General features: G+C 41.0%; 1 protein-coding gene across 1 annotated transcript; it reads left to right on the top strand.

Annotated features, from left to right (window-relative positions):
- Positions 1 to 4,327: 4,327 nt before the first annotated feature.
- Positions 4,328 to 15,766, top strand: LOC106541284 (apoptosis regulator BAX). Its single transcript, XM_014056676.2, has 6 exons — positions 4,328 to 4,423; positions 6,112 to 6,166; positions 7,562 to 7,759; positions 9,546 to 9,678; positions 12,657 to 12,749; positions 15,615 to 15,766. Exons 1-6 carry the CDS (start codon positions 4,360 to 4,362, stop codon positions 15,648 to 15,650), a joined length of 579 nt encoding a protein of 192 aa, XP_013912151.2. The 5' UTR covers positions 4,328 to 4,359; the 3' UTR covers positions 15,651 to 15,766.
- Positions 15,767 to 17,138: the final 1,372 nt, after the last annotated feature.

Raw genomic sequence — 17,138 nt, 5'->3', positions numbered from 1 at the left:
AAAAACTTAAGTTATAATGTACGTCTCTAGGTCTATTGTTGCAAAGAATAGTTGGAAGAAATGCCCAGTCAGTCTCATTCATACTTTCCTTGTTTTTGCCAAGAGAAGCTACACATCCAATATTGGTGTATTCAATAAAGCACTGCTGACTGGGGGATTCTGGGAATTGAAATATACAGATACCACTTTATAATGCCTTGGTAAGGCCACACTTGGAATACTGCATCCAGTTTTGGTCACCACTATTTTAAAAAGATTTTGCAGCTTTAAAACTTTTGGACTTCAATTTCCAGAATTCCTTAGCCAGCCGTGCTGGCTGTGGAATCCTGGGAGTTAAAAGTCTTCCAGCCTTGCCAAGTTGCCAAGTTTGGAAACCCCTGAACTATTCCACAGGGGTGAAGCATAACAGAAAAACATTGTCTTCTGCCCTATAATCTCATTAAGGGAAGTCTGTTAACATCCTTACTTGGGAGAAATGAATTAAACTGGTCAATTCTTCCAGAGCAGTCCTAGGATTATATGGATGCTGAGCCATGATGAGCTGTATGGATTGATTCCAGCACTCTGGATTTTGGTAAGAAACCTATTAGCACCCAGCACTCAACATTGGTGTGAATGTGGTTGTAATGGCTGCCCTCTGTCAGCAAGTGGGCTGCTGTTCTACATCAACAGTGGCTCCCAAGTATTGTTTCCAAGTTGGAATAGAATAGAATTTGTTGTTGTTAGTTGCAAGATCATGTCCAGCCCATCACGACCCCAAGGACAATGTTCCTCCAGGCCTTCCTGTCCTCTACCATCCCACGGAGTCCATTTAAGCGCACACCAACTGCTTCAGTGACTCCATCCATTCACCTCATTCTCTGACATCCCCTTCTTTTGCCCTCAATCTTTCCCAGCTCTTCTCCAGTGAGTTCGTCCTTCTCATTAGATGGATAGAATATAGAATAATAACTTTATTGTCATTTTGAATGTACATTAATCGGCATACATTAAAATGAAATCTCATTGCATACCGCTCTCAAAGGGTCACCTCCTCCAATATATACTTCATGAACATGACTAAATAAATAAATACAAAATTATGTATATATCCACATATATGACACAGAGAAACAACACAGTCTAGTTCGGATGTATACGTGTACTTGGTGAGAAAAATGAATCTTGAAAGTTTACAATATGGATGCCATAGGGAACAAAGCTGTTATGTAATCTGGTAGTTGTCCTAGAAATATTTCGAAATGTCCTCCCAAAGGGGAGCAACAGAAACAAACCATGAAGTGGGTGTGTGGAGTCTCTCTTTGTTAGGCACATAGTGCTTATAAGCAGTATCTTAAATGACAGGAAGCAAGCTTCCTATAATCTTCTCAGCTGTCCTTACCACTCTCTGTATGGACTTTCTATCTAACACTGCTGCCACCAAGCCAAACAGGGATGCAGTTTGTTAAAATGCTCTCAATCGTACCTCTTTAAAAAGTGACCAGGACAGAAGGAGAAAGATGTGCTCTCCTCATCCAACGCAGGTAATGCAGATCTTTGCACACTTCACTAAGGATGACGTTTGAAGTTACCAGTTCAGATTGTTAGTTATCTGCACCCCCAGATACTTAATACTGTTGGCCACCTCTACAGCTGCATCTTTGATACTGAGTATGCATCTTTGATACTGAATATGACTATGCCAGCTCTTTCTAAAATCTACAATGATCTCCTTTGTTTTATTAACATTTAGAATCAGGATGCTTTTATTGCACCAGTCCACAAGATTCTTCACCGCTTCCTTATAAATATCTTCATTGTTGTCCCGGATAAGGTGGTTCATCCACATACTTCACAATATGAAGTATTTGTAGCCGATTTAGCACAGCCGTTGTGGGTCATCAAGGTGAACAGTAACAAACTCAAGACACAGCTCTATGGAGAACCTGTACTCAAGGAGATGGAGTTGGGAACTTTTCTTCCAATCTGCACACACTGTTAAAGAGTTTTGTGGAATGTATTGCAGTAGACAAGTCTAGAGATCATCTAGCCCACCTTCCAGGTTTAAAAAGGACCAGACCATGCGTCATCTGGAACTGAGTAAATGTTCCCCAAATGGAGCTGCCACCTGTTTATCAGGCAGTAGCCATTAGCAACTTTTTGCTTCTCGTTTTTGCTTAATTAAAACCATTTATGTAACAACAGTGATATCCAATACAAACCTAAAGTCAAATTTTCATTCCCCCCCCCTCAATTTGGAGTTCAGAAGCAGTTTCCACGTGTAAACAAACTAGATAAATTATTCTCTTTAATTAAAACAGTTTTGCCATCTTCCCCAACTCCGTTGCTTTTACCATCCATTGCAGGAGTTGATGTGTCTATCCATCTTTGTGCATGTAACATTATTGTGATTGTCTACATATATAGTAACAAAATTCCAAATTTTCTTTCAAACTTAAAAGACATCTGGTTTCAGTTTTATATTCAGAATCTTCTGAATTAAAATAAAGATCTGGTCCCAATGTTCCTTTGCTTTGCCACAAATTCACCGTAGATGATAAAAAGTATCCTCTTTACATTTACTTTTTAAACGAACCTATGAAATTCCTTTATACAACTTTAAAACACTTCCTTTTCTAAATGTTCAACAGCTCCCTGCTTGATAATGTCTTCTAGCTGACAGCACTGTCAAACCCATCTGTCTTCAGTCACCCATGTCTGGCCTCATACATAACAGTATCTAGGATAAGTGGGGAAAATAGATAGTGGGCATTCCCATGAAGGATTGAGGTCACAGGATAGAGCAGGCTTACCTGAAGAAGTTACTAAAAAGGTATGCGGTGGGCAAGGCAAGTCCAGTAGAAATGCCTTCATGGCTTGAATTATGCAGGTGATTAACTTTAAATGAAATGCTGGCATGTTAATCCACATTTGCCACATCATGATTTACTAACTGCAATAGTAGTTCGATTCATCTGACATAATAACCAAAATGTTAAGAATGCCCATTAACAGTATATTACTGTTATTATAGGACTTTACTTTTCTCTACATAGAGATACACTCAGTTTATGGCAAACTGAAATTTGTGAACTCAGCCCAAGAACGATCCTATGCACCAATTCTAACAGTATATTACAATTAGAATTGATGCATAGGATTGTTCTTGGGCTGAATTCAAAAACTACAGTTTGCCATAAAGGAGTGTATCTCTATGTAGAGAAAAGTAAAGTCCTACACTTAGGTAAAAAAGTACACATATAAACTGAGTGAAATCAGGCTTAATAACAGTGACTGTGAGAGGGATCTTGGAGTCTTAGTGGAGAACCAGCTAAATATGAGCCAGCAGTGTAGCCAAAAAAGCCAATGCATTTCTAAATTGCATTAATAAAGGGATACAATCAATATCACGTGAGGTACTAATACCACTCTATAAAGCCCTAATAAGGCCACACCTAGAGTACTGCATCCAGTTTGGTCACTATGCTATAAAAAAGATGTAGAAAAAGTGCAGAGAAGAGGATGATTACGGGACTGGAGACTAAAACATATGAAGAACAGTTGCAGGAACTGGGCATGGCTGGTCTAGGGAAGAGAAGGACCAGGGGAGACATGGTAGCAGTCTTCCAATATTTGAGGGGCTGTCATGGTCAAGCTACTTTCCAAAGCACCTGAAGGGCAGACAAGGAATAATGGATGGAAACTGACCAAGGAGAGATTCAACCCAGAAATAAGGAGGAATTTTCTGACAGTGAGAACAATCAACTAATGGAACAGCAGTTGCCTTTGGAAGTTGTGGGAGCTTCATCACTTGAGACTTTCAAGAAGAGTTTGGACTGCCATTTGACAGAAATGGTGTAGGGTCTCCTGCTTGACTGGGTGGGGGCGGGGTTGGACTAGATGACCTATAAAGTCCCTTCCAACTCTGTTGATCTGTTAATCTCAGCAATTTGAAAAGATGGGGACTCCAACTCCCAGGGTTCCTCAGACAGGAGAGGAATTCTGGGAGTTGGAGTCCACACCTCTTAAAATTGCTAAGATTGAGAAGCGTTACCATAAAGTACCCTTTTCTCATTGTGGATTTTGGAGGGCACATAACGACATATGTAGCATTCACAAACCACAATTAAGCCTATGATGGCTTAAGCAAGGCGTGCTCCAAGCTTCAGGTGCAAACCTCGCGCCTCCTCAGAAGTTAAATGCAGGCGTGTGTGTGCGTGCAGTTAAGAACCACATCCGACTTTTTGCAATTCTTCCACATTTCGGGAACGGAGTGGAAATCCCCTCAGGGGAAACGCCTTTAATTGGCTCCCTTTCATTTTCACCGGCAGAGGAAGTTACCCTACAAAGGGAGCCGATCGTCATTGTCTGGAATTCGACATGGCTGCTGAGGGAAGCGGGAGGAACCGGCCGATGGCCTCAGTTACAACTCCCGGGGAATCGAGTAAGAAAGTTGTGCAAAAGAGCAGCCGATTTATGCCCCCAGTGGAGAATAGGAGGGGACGAAGGATGGAGTTGGAAGTTCCGGATTCCCAGGCTTTTTCAGCCAGCTTCACCCCTCGGTACAGGCAGAGGGGGGTTCGAGCATAGGCGGTCCGTGCTGCTGCTTCAGACTTTATGGTGCTGCACTCAGATAAATTGAGAAAAATAGTTAATTTAACCAGGGATCGGCGCATCGGGCAACCACAGTCAGCTTATACAACGAGTATACATAATCCCAGGCTATAGGATTCCACTGGGGAATGGAACGTGCTTGTAACACACTGTTTCTCAACCTTGGTGACTTTAAGTCCTGTGGACTTAAACTCCCACAATCCCCCAGCCAGCTGGCTGGGGGATTGTGGGAGTTTAAGTCCACAGGACTTAAAGTCACCAAGGTTGAGAAACACTGTTCTAACACAACATGTACAGGTAGACTTCAGTTTATAACAGTTCGTTTAGTGGCCGTTCAAACTTACAACAGCCCTAAAAAAAAAAAAAAGGAAGCTATGACCCTTTTTGAAGCATCCCCATGACCATGTGATCAAAATGCAGATGCTTGGCAACTGGTTCATGACCACTGCTGTGTCCCGAGATCATGTTATCTCACCTTTTGCAACCTTTTGACAAGCAAAATCAGTGGGGAGGCCAGATTCACAACCATGTTACTAACTGCAGTGATTCCCTTAACAACTGTGGAAAGGTCATAAAATGGGGCAAACCTCACTTAACAAATGTGTCACTTAAAACAGAAATTGTGGGCAAAATTGTGGTGGTAAGTTGAGGGCTACCTGTACTTTAAACAGGATATGTGAACAGTTCGGTTCCACCACAAAACCGCGGAGGACAAAATCGCGCTCGACGAAAGCGCACATTTGACATCATCACAACGCGACGAAAACATCGCGCTGTGATCGAAAAATGTAAAAATAAAGCGAAAACCTTACCCTAACCCCCCCAAACCTAACCCTAAACCTAACCCTTAACCTAACCCTAAATCTAACCCTAAACGTAACCCTTAACCTAACGCTAAACCTAACGCTAACCCTTAACCTAACGCTAAACGTAACCCTAACACTCTAAACCTAACCCTAAACCTAAACCTAACCCTTACCTTTATGTGAATCGGCTTGCTTTAATTTTAATTTTATTTCAATTTTTAATTTTTTTCATTGCGCTGTGATGACGTCAAATGCGCGCTTTCGTCGAGCGCGATTTTGTCCTCCGCGGTTTTGACGGGTCACGGAACAGTTCAGCGTTAAATGTGTAATCCATGCATTATTTAAGGAGAGAAGACTCCTTATACAGGTTCTTTAGTCAGTCAGTCCAAATGCTCTTGTGGTTCCTTAAAATAGGAACTAAACAATTTATTGGCTAAGTCCACACAACAGCTAACCCCTGAATTTGGACTGAGAAATCTTAATTACTATGTACATGTAACCATCCATCTTTTCCCCAATAAGATATTTCTTAATATGAGTGTCAGATTCACCAGCCTAGGAAGACAGCTTCTCCAGAGGGAACTTGCTGTCTATTTTCCTTAAATTCTCAGTAAACCAGAAGCCAATTTAGCAAGTTTGCAGAATGAATTAGAGATCAGTCCGACACAAATGGAAGGTAAACAACTGAAATATTTTCTCTCTTTCTCCCAAGGACTTTCTGCCAGCATTTCATATATCCTTCGAATTGGGAAAGCCTTGTTGTTGGGGTAGGCAAGAATTTGTTTGTTTGTTTGTTTATAATGTTTATATAGCTGCTCATCTCATAACCGGTTCCACCACAAAACCGCGGATGACAAAATCGCGGTCGACGAAAGCGCGCATTTGACGTCATCATAGCGCGACGAAAACATCACGCTGTGATCGAAAAATGTAAAAATAAAGCGAAAACCTTACCCTAGCCCCCCCAAACCTAACCCTAAACCTAACCCTTAACCTAACCCTAAATCTAACCCTAAACCTAACCGTTAATGTAACACTAAACCTAACGCTAACCCTTAACCTAACGCTAAACGTAACCCTAACGCTCTAAACCTAACCCTAACCCTTAACCTAACCCTAACCCTAAACCTAACCCTTACCTTTATGTGAATCGGCTTGCTTTAATTTAATTTTTATTTCAATTTTTAATTTTTTTCGTCGCGCTGTGATGACGTCAAATGCGCACTTTCGTCGATCGCGCTTTTGTGGACCGCGGTTTTGACGGGTCACGCTCATAACCAACTTCAAGCAGCTCCCATATAGAATGAGAAGAGAATTCTTTATTGGCCAAGTGTGATTGGATATACAAGAAATTTGTCTTTGGTGTATATGCTCTCAGTGTACATAAGGAGAATAAAATACAGTCATCAAGAATAAAAAGATACAACACTTAGTAATAGTCAAGGTTACTAATTATCAAAATGTATTAGGAAACAATTAAAAACAATATAAATTGAAGGATACAAGCAACTTGGTTATAGTAATGTTGGAAGAGATAGATAGTAGTAAGGAAGAGAAAAAGAATAGCAAATAGAAATAGTAAATTATTTCACAGTGTTGTGGGAAATAGTTGTTAAGCAGAATGATGGCATTCAGGGAAAAACTCTCCTTTTGTCTAGTTGTTCTGGTGAACAATGACCTTATGACCTTACAAGTGACAGTACATTTTGAGCATAAATGAATGTTCTCTGAGCTTTCTCTTACTTGTATAGAGCAGAGTCCAGATGTGCTGAATTTGGGCCTCACAGAAGGTCCAACTGCAGGGTAAATTGATTTGGTGGGGGAGAGGTTTCAGAGAACTGTCCTCCTAGAAGTTGTTGTGGGGAAAAGAGAAGGAAGGAGTATTGTGTATCTTCTTCACCACCTTGAATCACTCATAAAGTAATAAAGGGAAGATCAAAAACATCAAATGAACTCATTCAAGAGCATCACTTTGTCAGTAAGGCTGCTCTGTGCTTTTTAAGGAGTCTTTTCACTGCTCCTTCTTAGCATCTCTGCCGGTGATCTTGAATCTCCCATCCAGAGCCCAGTGATGGTAAGCAATGTAGGAGAGTGCTAAATCTCCACCTTCTTCAAGTGCCAGGCTCAGATGCCACATCTGTTCATGCCTTTTTCTCTGGCAGATTGATTAAGACTCTCGCGCAGCGATTTGAAGCTTGCTTTCCCCACCTGGCCTCCTTGGATCAGCTTGGTGGAGACAGCTTGCCGGAGGAGCAAGCAAGTGGGGAAGACGATGAGCCAGATGCTGCCCAGGTGTATTCATTGCAAGAGCACATGTTCCGCATATTACAGGAACTCAGAAGTAATGCAGATATCACCAGGTAGGAAGATACAAACCAATTGGACCCAGCCCACATCTGTGGGCTACTCTGATTCCCCCTTTGGGGAGAAGACCAATTTCCAATGAACCTCTGATTGGTTGCCTTTTATTTGTTTGCTTGTTAAATTTATACGTCTCCATGTCACTATTGAGGGATTTTGAACAACTAACATCATAAAGAAGAGCAACAAAGATGACAAGGGGGATGGAGGTTAAACCATACTATAAATGGCTAAAGGAACTAGATATGTTTAGCCTAAGCGAGAGAAGGCTTAGGGGTAACACGATAGCTGTCTTCAAATACATAAAAGGCTCTCACAGGGAAGGGAGGGGGGTTGATTTATTTTCCATAGCACCCGAGGGCAAGGTAAGAGGCAGCTAGTCAGAGGGTGATCCTGGAGCTAAGGAGAAACTTCCTGAAAGTGAGAGCAATTAATCAATGAAACAGTTGTGGGAATTCCATAGCCCCCACCATCTTTGATGGTTTTCAAGAAAAGATTGGACAATCATTTGGGATGGCATAAGGACTGCTGCTTTGGCCAGAGGGTTGGATGAAAAGATCTCTTAAGGTCCTTCAGCCCTATGATTCTATCATCCTAGTAACCACTTCCAATGTGGGAATCACTTCCATTAGGGCTCCAAGGTCAATTGGCAGAGCCAGGTTTTCAGGCCCTTTTGGAAGGCAGTGGTGAAATTCAAATTTTTTTACTACCAGTTTTATCGGTGTGGCTTGGTGGGCATGGCTTGATGGGCATGGCAAGGGAAGGATGGTGCAAAATCCCCATTCCCACCCTACTCTGGGGCCAGCCAGAGGTGGCCGGTTCTCTGAACTACTCAAAATTTCCGCTACCGGTTCTCCAGAACCTGGATTAGGGGTAAATCTTACCCCAGGCGCATATTGTTCCACAGGAATCACAGTAGAAAAGGCTATTCTGGACCCTGACTGCCAAAATTCCTTGGCCAATAGGATCCTTCTGCTGGAGTGAATGGAGCAGCCAATCCCACTGAAGTGAGGTTAACACTATCCTTGTGTAGTGTTTGTTACTTGCCTAAAAAAGCATATTCTGGATTATTACCACAGATGAATATATCCAGTCTATTTCATGAGTGTATTTTCAGCTGTATTTGATGATACAGTTCCTAATAAGATGAAAAAATAAGCTGCATATGGAATATAGTGGGATATCTTACCAGTTCTGATATAAGATGCACCAGCTGCTTCTGGTAAAAGGTAGTGAGATTCAAATTGTTTCTATTGCTTCTAGTAAAATACATTTTCCTGCCCTGGGCTTCTAATGATATTCAAGGTCCATGAAAGCTTTTTTAAAATTTTAAATGAAACCTGATTTGACCTGTTGTATCTGCTACTTTTTACATGATTTTGCTTTATTTTCCAAAATTATCTTTTTATTGTACAGGTAGTCCTCAATTTATAACAGTTTGTTTAGTGACCATTTGAAATTGCAGTGGCACCGAAAAAAGTGACTTGTGACCATTTATGATCGCCGTAGCAAATTTATGACGGTTGCAGTGTCCCCGGGGCTCATGGGATCCCCTTTCACCACCTACTGACAAGCAAAGTCAATGGAGAAGCCAGATTCACTTAACAACCGTGTTAGTAATTTAATAACTGTAGTGATTCACTTAACAAATATGGCAAGAAAAGTCGTAAAATGGAGCAAAACTCACCACAAATTTCTCACTTAGCAACATAAATTCTGGGCTCAATTGTGGTTGTAAGTTGAGGACTGCCTGTACTGTCCTGAGATGTCCTTTTTCTATTGCAGAATGGCAAAAAGCGTCAGCAGTGAAAATCCACTCCACAGTCTGGCCGAAGTATCAGAGGAGATGTTTGCTACTGGAGTCAACTGGGGACGGATTGTTGTCTTCTTCTACTTTACATACGAAGTTTTCAGAGAGGTAGAAACCTGAAGGCATAGTGTCTGTTGTCGCAACATCCTCAAGAAGGGGACAGGAAAAGCAATATAGGCTGAAATCAGTAGGGTTATAGTAAGACCCATATACCGTATTTTTCAGAGTATAAGACGCACGTTTTCTCTCCCTAAAAGGGGGTGAAAATTTGGGTGTGTCTTATATACCAAATGTTGCTGAAGCCCTGCCCACCCACCAGCTCCCACCCTTCCGTTTTAGTTCCAGGCTGCAGGAATCGCCACAGCACATTGCCACCAATCGCTGCCTCCGGGTGTCTCATTTTCGGCCTCCACGTGTTGCATTTTCGGCCTCTGCACACTCTGTTTTAGATCCATTCCAGGCTGTGGGGATCATCACAGCGCATCGCCACTGATCACCGCCTCCGCGCGTCATGTTTTCAGCCTCCACACACCCCAATTTTGGCTTCCGCGCATTGTGCTTTTAGGAGGTTCCAGGCAGCAGGAATCGGTGGCGGCTCGTGCTGAATCAGGCTGCGATAATGTGCTGAAGCTGACCAGACTGTTTGCTATTTGCTGCAAGGATGCTAGCCAGATGAGTACCAATGGATGCTGGTAGGCATTGGCAGAATTTTTTTTCTTGTTTTGCTCCCCAAAAACTAATATGCATCTTATACTCCGGAGCGTCTTATCCTCTGGAATGTCTTATACTCTGAAAAATATAGTGATCAGTGCCTGCATAAGGCAAGGTTGCTTTGGAATGGAGAGACTTTTTGGGGGAGGACAGTCTTAAAACTTTTAAGTGGGCTGAATAGGAGAGCAACCTATCACATGGATGCAGGTGCCAGGGTTGGGAGAAAGGAAAATTGGAAGTTATTTTTGTATTTTAAACATTATTTTAAGGAAACAGCATTATTTTATTTTATTTTTCTGCCCCGGAATGATAGGCTTGATGTAGCTTTTTAGCAGACATGGTGAGGACTACTCACTGTGCTACAGAAAAGCAACTTGGCAAACACATAAACCCTTTTGCCATAAATTACTCTCCCTTGCCTGAAAGAGAGTTTGAGTTTGAGTTCGAAGTTTATTTATATGCCGCCCTTTTCCCTGGGGGGACTCAGGGCGGCTTACAACTCGAAAAGGGAGGGGGGAAAACAAACATTTAACACGTAGACAATACATCATTAAAAACACAACATTCATACCATTCGGACGGGCTACAATCTTTAGCCCCAGGCCTGACGGGATAGCCAGGTTTTGAGGGCTGTGCGGAAGGTCTGGAGGGTGGTGAGGGTATGAATCTCCATGGGGAGATCATTCCAAAGGGTCAGAGCAGCCACCGAGAAGGCTCTCCTCCGCATAGTTGCCAGTCGACGTTGACCGGCAGATGGGACTCGGAGGAGGCCTAATCTATGGGATCTAATAGGTCGAGTGGAGGTAATTGGCAGTAGGCGGTCTCTCAAGTAGAGGATTTATAAGGATGAAGCTTCTCTTAATTAAAATCTTTCATTTCTCCTTATTGGTAATCTTTATTGAGTCCTTCTCATCTTGCTTGCATGTCACACTAAGAGATAATATAGTTTTTGCTTATTATTTCTGGGTCAGATATTCTGTTTACCATGTTTGATAGCTATGATTTGGCATGGTGTGCTAGCAAAATCCAAATTACTGGCTAGTTTTTAATTAAGGAACCATTAGTTTTCCAGGGAAAAGGGTAGTTGGGTGGTCTTTATTCATTATTAGCCCTGACGTCAAAATGATGAGATGTAAATCATCATCACGCAAATGATGCAATTGTAGGCTTCCATCATGATATTTAAAGGGCCATCTGTTTTGAGGTGTTTGATGACACACATGATGTTATTTTCCCTTCTACAAATGCCAAATGACACTCTACATTTCTTTTATACCAACAAGCCAATGGAGAGTTAAAAAGAAATATTATGGGGAACAGGGTAGTCTTTCTATCTCCTATCCACATTCACAGTTATGTCAGAGTTTGTTGCAAAAATCAAATCACAGGCAGAGGAGAGAACAGTTTTGTTTCAGTTCAGAGATGCAGACAAGTCCAGACTTCTTACTTAAGTTTCTGTTTTCAAATAAGCCTCATTGGATGACCTGTTACCATGCCTATTCATTGGCTGACCTTGTTACCATGTCTCTGCCAGTTCATGAATATTCTGATAATTTATTCTGGTCAAGCCGTTGTATACCCATTTTAAAGGAAAAACAAACAGAAAGGATATCTGAGCCTTTTTGTTTTTGTTTTGCCTGGGATGCTTTGTATGTTTGAAACCTCTGCAAGATTTAAGGTGCCTGCCTGTTTTGTCTTATGGATTGTGTTCTTCAGATCTTTCAGGTGCAATTCACCTCTGTTTTCACTCATCCCATTTATCCTTCACTTTTTGCCCACCTATTTAGGAAAGGAATAGGCCCCTAAATCACTAAGTAATTCTTCTTCTGTTCCACGTACCATGCCATCCGGGTTTTTCAACTACAGAATTGATTCTGGCATTTTTTTTCAGAAAGTCATCATGCACTCAACTCAGTGCTAGAAGCAGATTTAAAACATGGTTCACCTCTCTCTTTTTAAGTGGCTAGAAGGGCATTTGTCCTTCTTTAGCTCAATGTGTCTTTTCACAGATTAACATCCCTAGAAACTGATTGGGCGCACTTAGAATAAATCTGTTGATTTACTTCTGAATTAATACCTGCATACAGTTGATTCCTTTGAAATGTCCATGATTACTGCAAATTAGGAAGTCCAAATTTACTGATCACCAGGTTGAAATGAGCTAGTGAATTCACAAACCTTGGAGAACATTCTATTGAACTTTTGACAAGTAGGTTTAATTCATAGCCAAGAAACTCCTAATCTGTGAATCTGATTTTTCTAGCCATTCTTTCCCAATTTCTCTCTCCTCAATATTTTGAGTAAAAAAGATCACCAAAACTTATAAGGTTCTGTTTTGAATCATTTTTTGTGTTTCTTCTTTTCAACACCCACAGTCTGCCTCCAGTTTATTCAGAGATGTGATGGACTGGGCCATGAGGTTTTTAAGGGACCGGCTGGCTCTCTGGATCGAACAGCAAGGTGGCTGGGTGAGTGGCACGGTTGAGGATCCTTTGAGGATCTCTTATAGCCAAGATTTGAAAAGATATTATTAAAAATGTAGACTTAAGTCGGCTGCAGAACACATGCACTAAAAACCTGGTTCAGGTATTGGACCTCAAGATGCATCAACCCCAATTAGTATGAATCAGGGGTGAAATGCTCTGAAGTCTGCTACTGATTCACTTTGCGCAGGCACTAAGAAGCCTTTTCTGAGTCTGCAAAGGTAAGTAGAACAGGGGAGGAACAGCGGTGCCGCACAATTTATATTCGCTAGAAAGCAGGATTTCCTGCTTTCTAGCGAATATAAAAGCAGGATTTCCTGCTTTTTAGTGAATATAAATTGTGCGGCACAGCTGATCATCAGAACTTTTTTTCCACTTTTTAAAGCATTTTTTAACTACCAGTTCGGGAGAAAAAAAAGTTCTAAAGATCATGCGGCACAGCTGATTATTGCACAGCTGATCATCTGGATTTTTTTTAACCATTTTTTTACTACCAGTTCGGGTGAACCAATAGCATTTTTACTACTGGTTCGGTGAACCGGTAGTATTTCACCGCTGGTATGAATCCTCACTAATAGGCATTATCCTCTAGCAATATCTGGAAAGCCACAGCAGCTCCAGAAGATCCCACGACCTAGAAGAGTTTGGCTCCTGATCAGAAAAAGTAGAGCAACCTTAAACAAAGGTGCAATGCTGTTTTATTCATTTTACCCGAATGTGTTGTGGGATCCCAAGAATTGTGCTTTGTTCACTAAGCTATGATGCACAACCTGGCTAGTGTAGCTGACCCTTGGGCTCATAAGAACCAAATCCTCTTAGCTGATCTTCCTTTTTAATAATTGTATTTGCGTGGGGTTTTTTTATTCTCTGTTGAATGATTGGAAAATTCATAGTTCATAGTCTTGAAACTGTTTGGCGCTGGTTCTTCCCAAGAAGTCCAACAGGGGGCAGACACACCATGTCAAGCTAAACCCAACTTAAAAGTGCATTTGAATTAAACATGACTCCAGGCAGCTGCATGGTTTGTGGAAAGTGTCATCCAGTTCAAAAGAATATAGGAACATTAACGTTTCCTGAAGAATTTGTGTTCCATGAAGCCAGTTTGTGCACCCCAAAACTGGGCTCTGAATCCTAAAAACTACCGGTTGTCTTTTAAAGAAATGCTAGTCCCTAAGACAGTAAAAGCCAATTGGATGAATTATCTAAAAGTAGGAATTAGTAATAAGATTTTATTGTGGGGGTCCATGTGATTCTATAGCTACTTAGGAAAGCGGGAAAAAATAAAATAGGCATATTATTTAATTTTACTTTAGAATTTAGGAAAAAAAGAATTCATCTTTTTTTTTTAAAAATAGCTTGATTTTTAAACAAAAATTACTACTTTGTTAGTGATCCAAAACTCAACTGTAAAGAGATGCAACACATTTTCTTCCAAATGGTACAATGTTAATACAGATTTTTAAAGATACTGTTAATTTAATGTTTATGCAGTAGATTCATATATTACGCTGCTACATTTTCCCCTTTCACTAGAGAGTTTGCTGCGCAAGGAATCCCCAAATCCTTGTATGGATACTTCCAAAATTTGCTACTGAGGTTTTGGTTATGAATGTGACATGGGAAAAAGTGTGAAATTGAAAATGTGTCTGGAAAGTAATTATATCAAGTAGTTATATTTTTAACTCATGTCGTTATAAATGACAACAGTCCAACATTTTTTCCTGGTCTTGCTCACATCTTTTTGAATGTGACTTTGGGCACATTCCCCCCATCATTGGACGCTGCAATGCTGTCTTCATTCTGAGATAAAGGTTGTTCCTATTCCCTCCCATGCAATGCAGGTAGTGTACAACTGACAGCCATTCGTTGTTGCAACTACTCAAGGTTGCAACAACACTGAAAAAAGTAACTTATGACCAGTCCTCACAGGTTATGACCATTGCAGGATCCCTAAAGACACATGATCAAAATTTGGGTGCTTGGCAATGTATTTATACTAGTTGCAGTATAATTGCCATTTGCAACCGTCCAATGAGCAAAGTCCATGGGAGAGGCCAGATATGTGAAATGACTGCTTGATTCACATTACACCTGCAGTCACTCACTTAACAACCACCTTATTTTGCAATGGAAATTCTGGTCTCAGTTTTGGTTGTATATCGAGGACTACCATATCCCACCAAATATGACTCATTTATATGTGTGTCCCTGGTGCCTATTGCTCCCCCTGAGTAGGTCAAGAATGAGAAGCATTTACAGACCATATAAACCATACAGATCTGACTGGAGATGCTCTTGAATTAATCTACCACTTGTCAACATCCTCCCTTCTCCCCTCTCTTTTTCTCCTTATTGTAGCAGGGAGAAAACAGCTCTGTTTGCTGCCTGCCAGCCAGCTGGTCATGGGGTAAAAATGGGTTGAGTTCCCTACACTTGCAAGAGCTACACTTTTTGTAGCCTCGAAATTACAGGTTGCCAACCCACAAATTAGGATAAATTTTACCGCAGGCTACATTGAGAGCCATGTCAGGCATTGCAAAAGTGTTATTTGAACTATTTCATGTCCCAACTTTTTTCCTTAATTCTACAAAACAGTATTTAAATGATAGCACAGATGCAATATTTCCTAAGCGCTGAGGTAAAAAAAACGCCCCCCCCAATGTGATGATACTTTTCTGCTGTGAAAAATTGCAGAGGTGAAACTGCAAAGGTTATAGAACAAACCATAGAAACTCTGTGGCAACAAAATATGGCTTGAGAAACATTTGTTGACTTTTCCTCTTGCCAGGTTAAATATTTTTGCTACCTTTAGCATTCAAAATGTTTCCATTCTTTCTCTTTTCTTTTCAGAATGGTCTACTAAATTTTTCCCCATCATCGCAATAGAAATCTAGAGAGATTGGTATTTCTCATTCCTGCTGTGTGGAAGTATAAGAAAATTATTGATTCTTCTTGGGAAACCTTGTATTTCATCCTGACCAAAAATAATAATAAAATGAAACTGTTGCTTGCTTACTTTCCTTGTGAGTCACTACAAGACAGACTTCAGTTGAAGACAGGATATTTCAAAAACTGTCATGTCAGAAAACTGGCTGGAATATCTGTGGCCTGTAAATATAGGTAGTCCTTGACTTACATCAGTTCATTTAGCAACTGTTCAAAGTTACAACAGCACTGGAAAAAAGTGACTTATGACTGTTTTTTCACACTTATGACTGTTGCAGCATCTCCCTAGTCACGCGATCAAAATTCAGGCACTTGGCAACTGATTCATATTTATGACAGTTGCAGTGTCACAGAATTATGCGATCCATTTTTGCGACCTCTTGACAAGTAAAGTCAAAGGGGCGAGCCAGATTCACTTAACAACTGTGTGACTACCTTAACAATTACCATGATTCACTTAAGAACTGTAGCAAGAAAGGTCGTAAAATGGGGCAAAACTCATTTAACAAATGTTTCACTTAGCAACAGAAATTTGGAGTTCAAGTGTGATTGTAAGTCAAGGACTACCTGAATTTTCCTCCTTGTTTTTTATATATAAATTTTTATTAGACAGTTTTAAAGAGAGCACAAAGATAATACTAATGAATACAGAGTAAAAATATAAAGGTAAAGATTTTTTGACTTGTGTCTGACTCTAGGGGGCAGTGCTTGTCTCTGTTTTTTAGCCAAGGGAACCAGCATTTTGCCCGAAGACACTTCCATGGCCATGTGGCCAGCATGACTATGTGCCGAGTGCATGGAGCACTGTTACCTTCCACTTATTTATTTCCCTACATTTTGCAGGCTTTCGAACTCTAGGTGGGCAGGAGATGGGTAATAATGGAAGCTCACCCCATCAGACATGCTGAGGTCTCGAACTCGGTCTTTCCCCTTTCCAGCTGACAAGATCAGTGTCGAGGAGCCGAGGTGGCGCAGTGGTTAAATGCAGCACTGCAGGCTACTTCAGCTGACTGCAGTTCTGCAGTTCTGCGGTTCAAATCTCACCGACTCAGGGTTGACTCAGCCTTCCATCCTTCCGAGGTGGGTAAAATAAGGACCCAGACTGTGGGGGCAATATGCTGACTCTGTAAACCACTTAGAGAGGGCTGAAAGCCCTATGAAGTGGTATATAAGTCTAACTGCTATTGCTATTTAGCTGCTGAGCCATCGCGCCCCATGAATTCAGAATAAAGAGAACAAAGAATGTAAAAGTGAAAAAAAAAATACAGAAAGAAAGAAATGATAGCAATTGAAAGAAGAAACTTCTAATTTCATAGAATCATAGAATAAGGGGGCTAAAAGGGATCCTGGAGGTCTTCTACTCCAACCTCCTGCCCAAAGTCTTGATATCATCTCAGACAAATGGTTGCCCAGTTTTTCATGAAAACA

This window comes from Thamnophis sirtalis, unplaced genomic scaffold (genome assembly GCF_051295495.1).
Source record: "Thamnophis sirtalis isolate CommonGarterSnake01/CBP01778 unplaced genomic scaffold, rThaSir2_p1.2 scaffold_4, whole genome shotgun sequence".
Lineage (NCBI taxonomy): Eukaryota > Metazoa > Chordata > Lepidosauria > Squamata > Natricidae > Thamnophis > Thamnophis sirtalis.
This window is presented reverse-complemented; position numbering and strand designations above follow the sequence as displayed.

Excerpts from the sequence above, each read along its gene's own strand:
- LOC106541284 (XM_014056676.2), top strand. The coding sequence starts at position 4,360 with ATGGCTGCTGAGGGAAGCGGGAGGAACCGGCCGATGGCCTCAGTTACA. Across the intron at positions 6,167-7,561 it reads GGGAAAGCCTTGTTGTTGGG|ATTGATTAAGACTCTCGCGC; the intron begins GTAGGCAAGAAT and ends TTTCTCTGGCAG. Across the intron at positions 9,679-12,656 it reads CATACGAAGTTTTCAGAGAG|TCTGCCTCCAGTTTATTCAG; the intron begins GTAGAAACCTGA and ends CAACACCCACAG.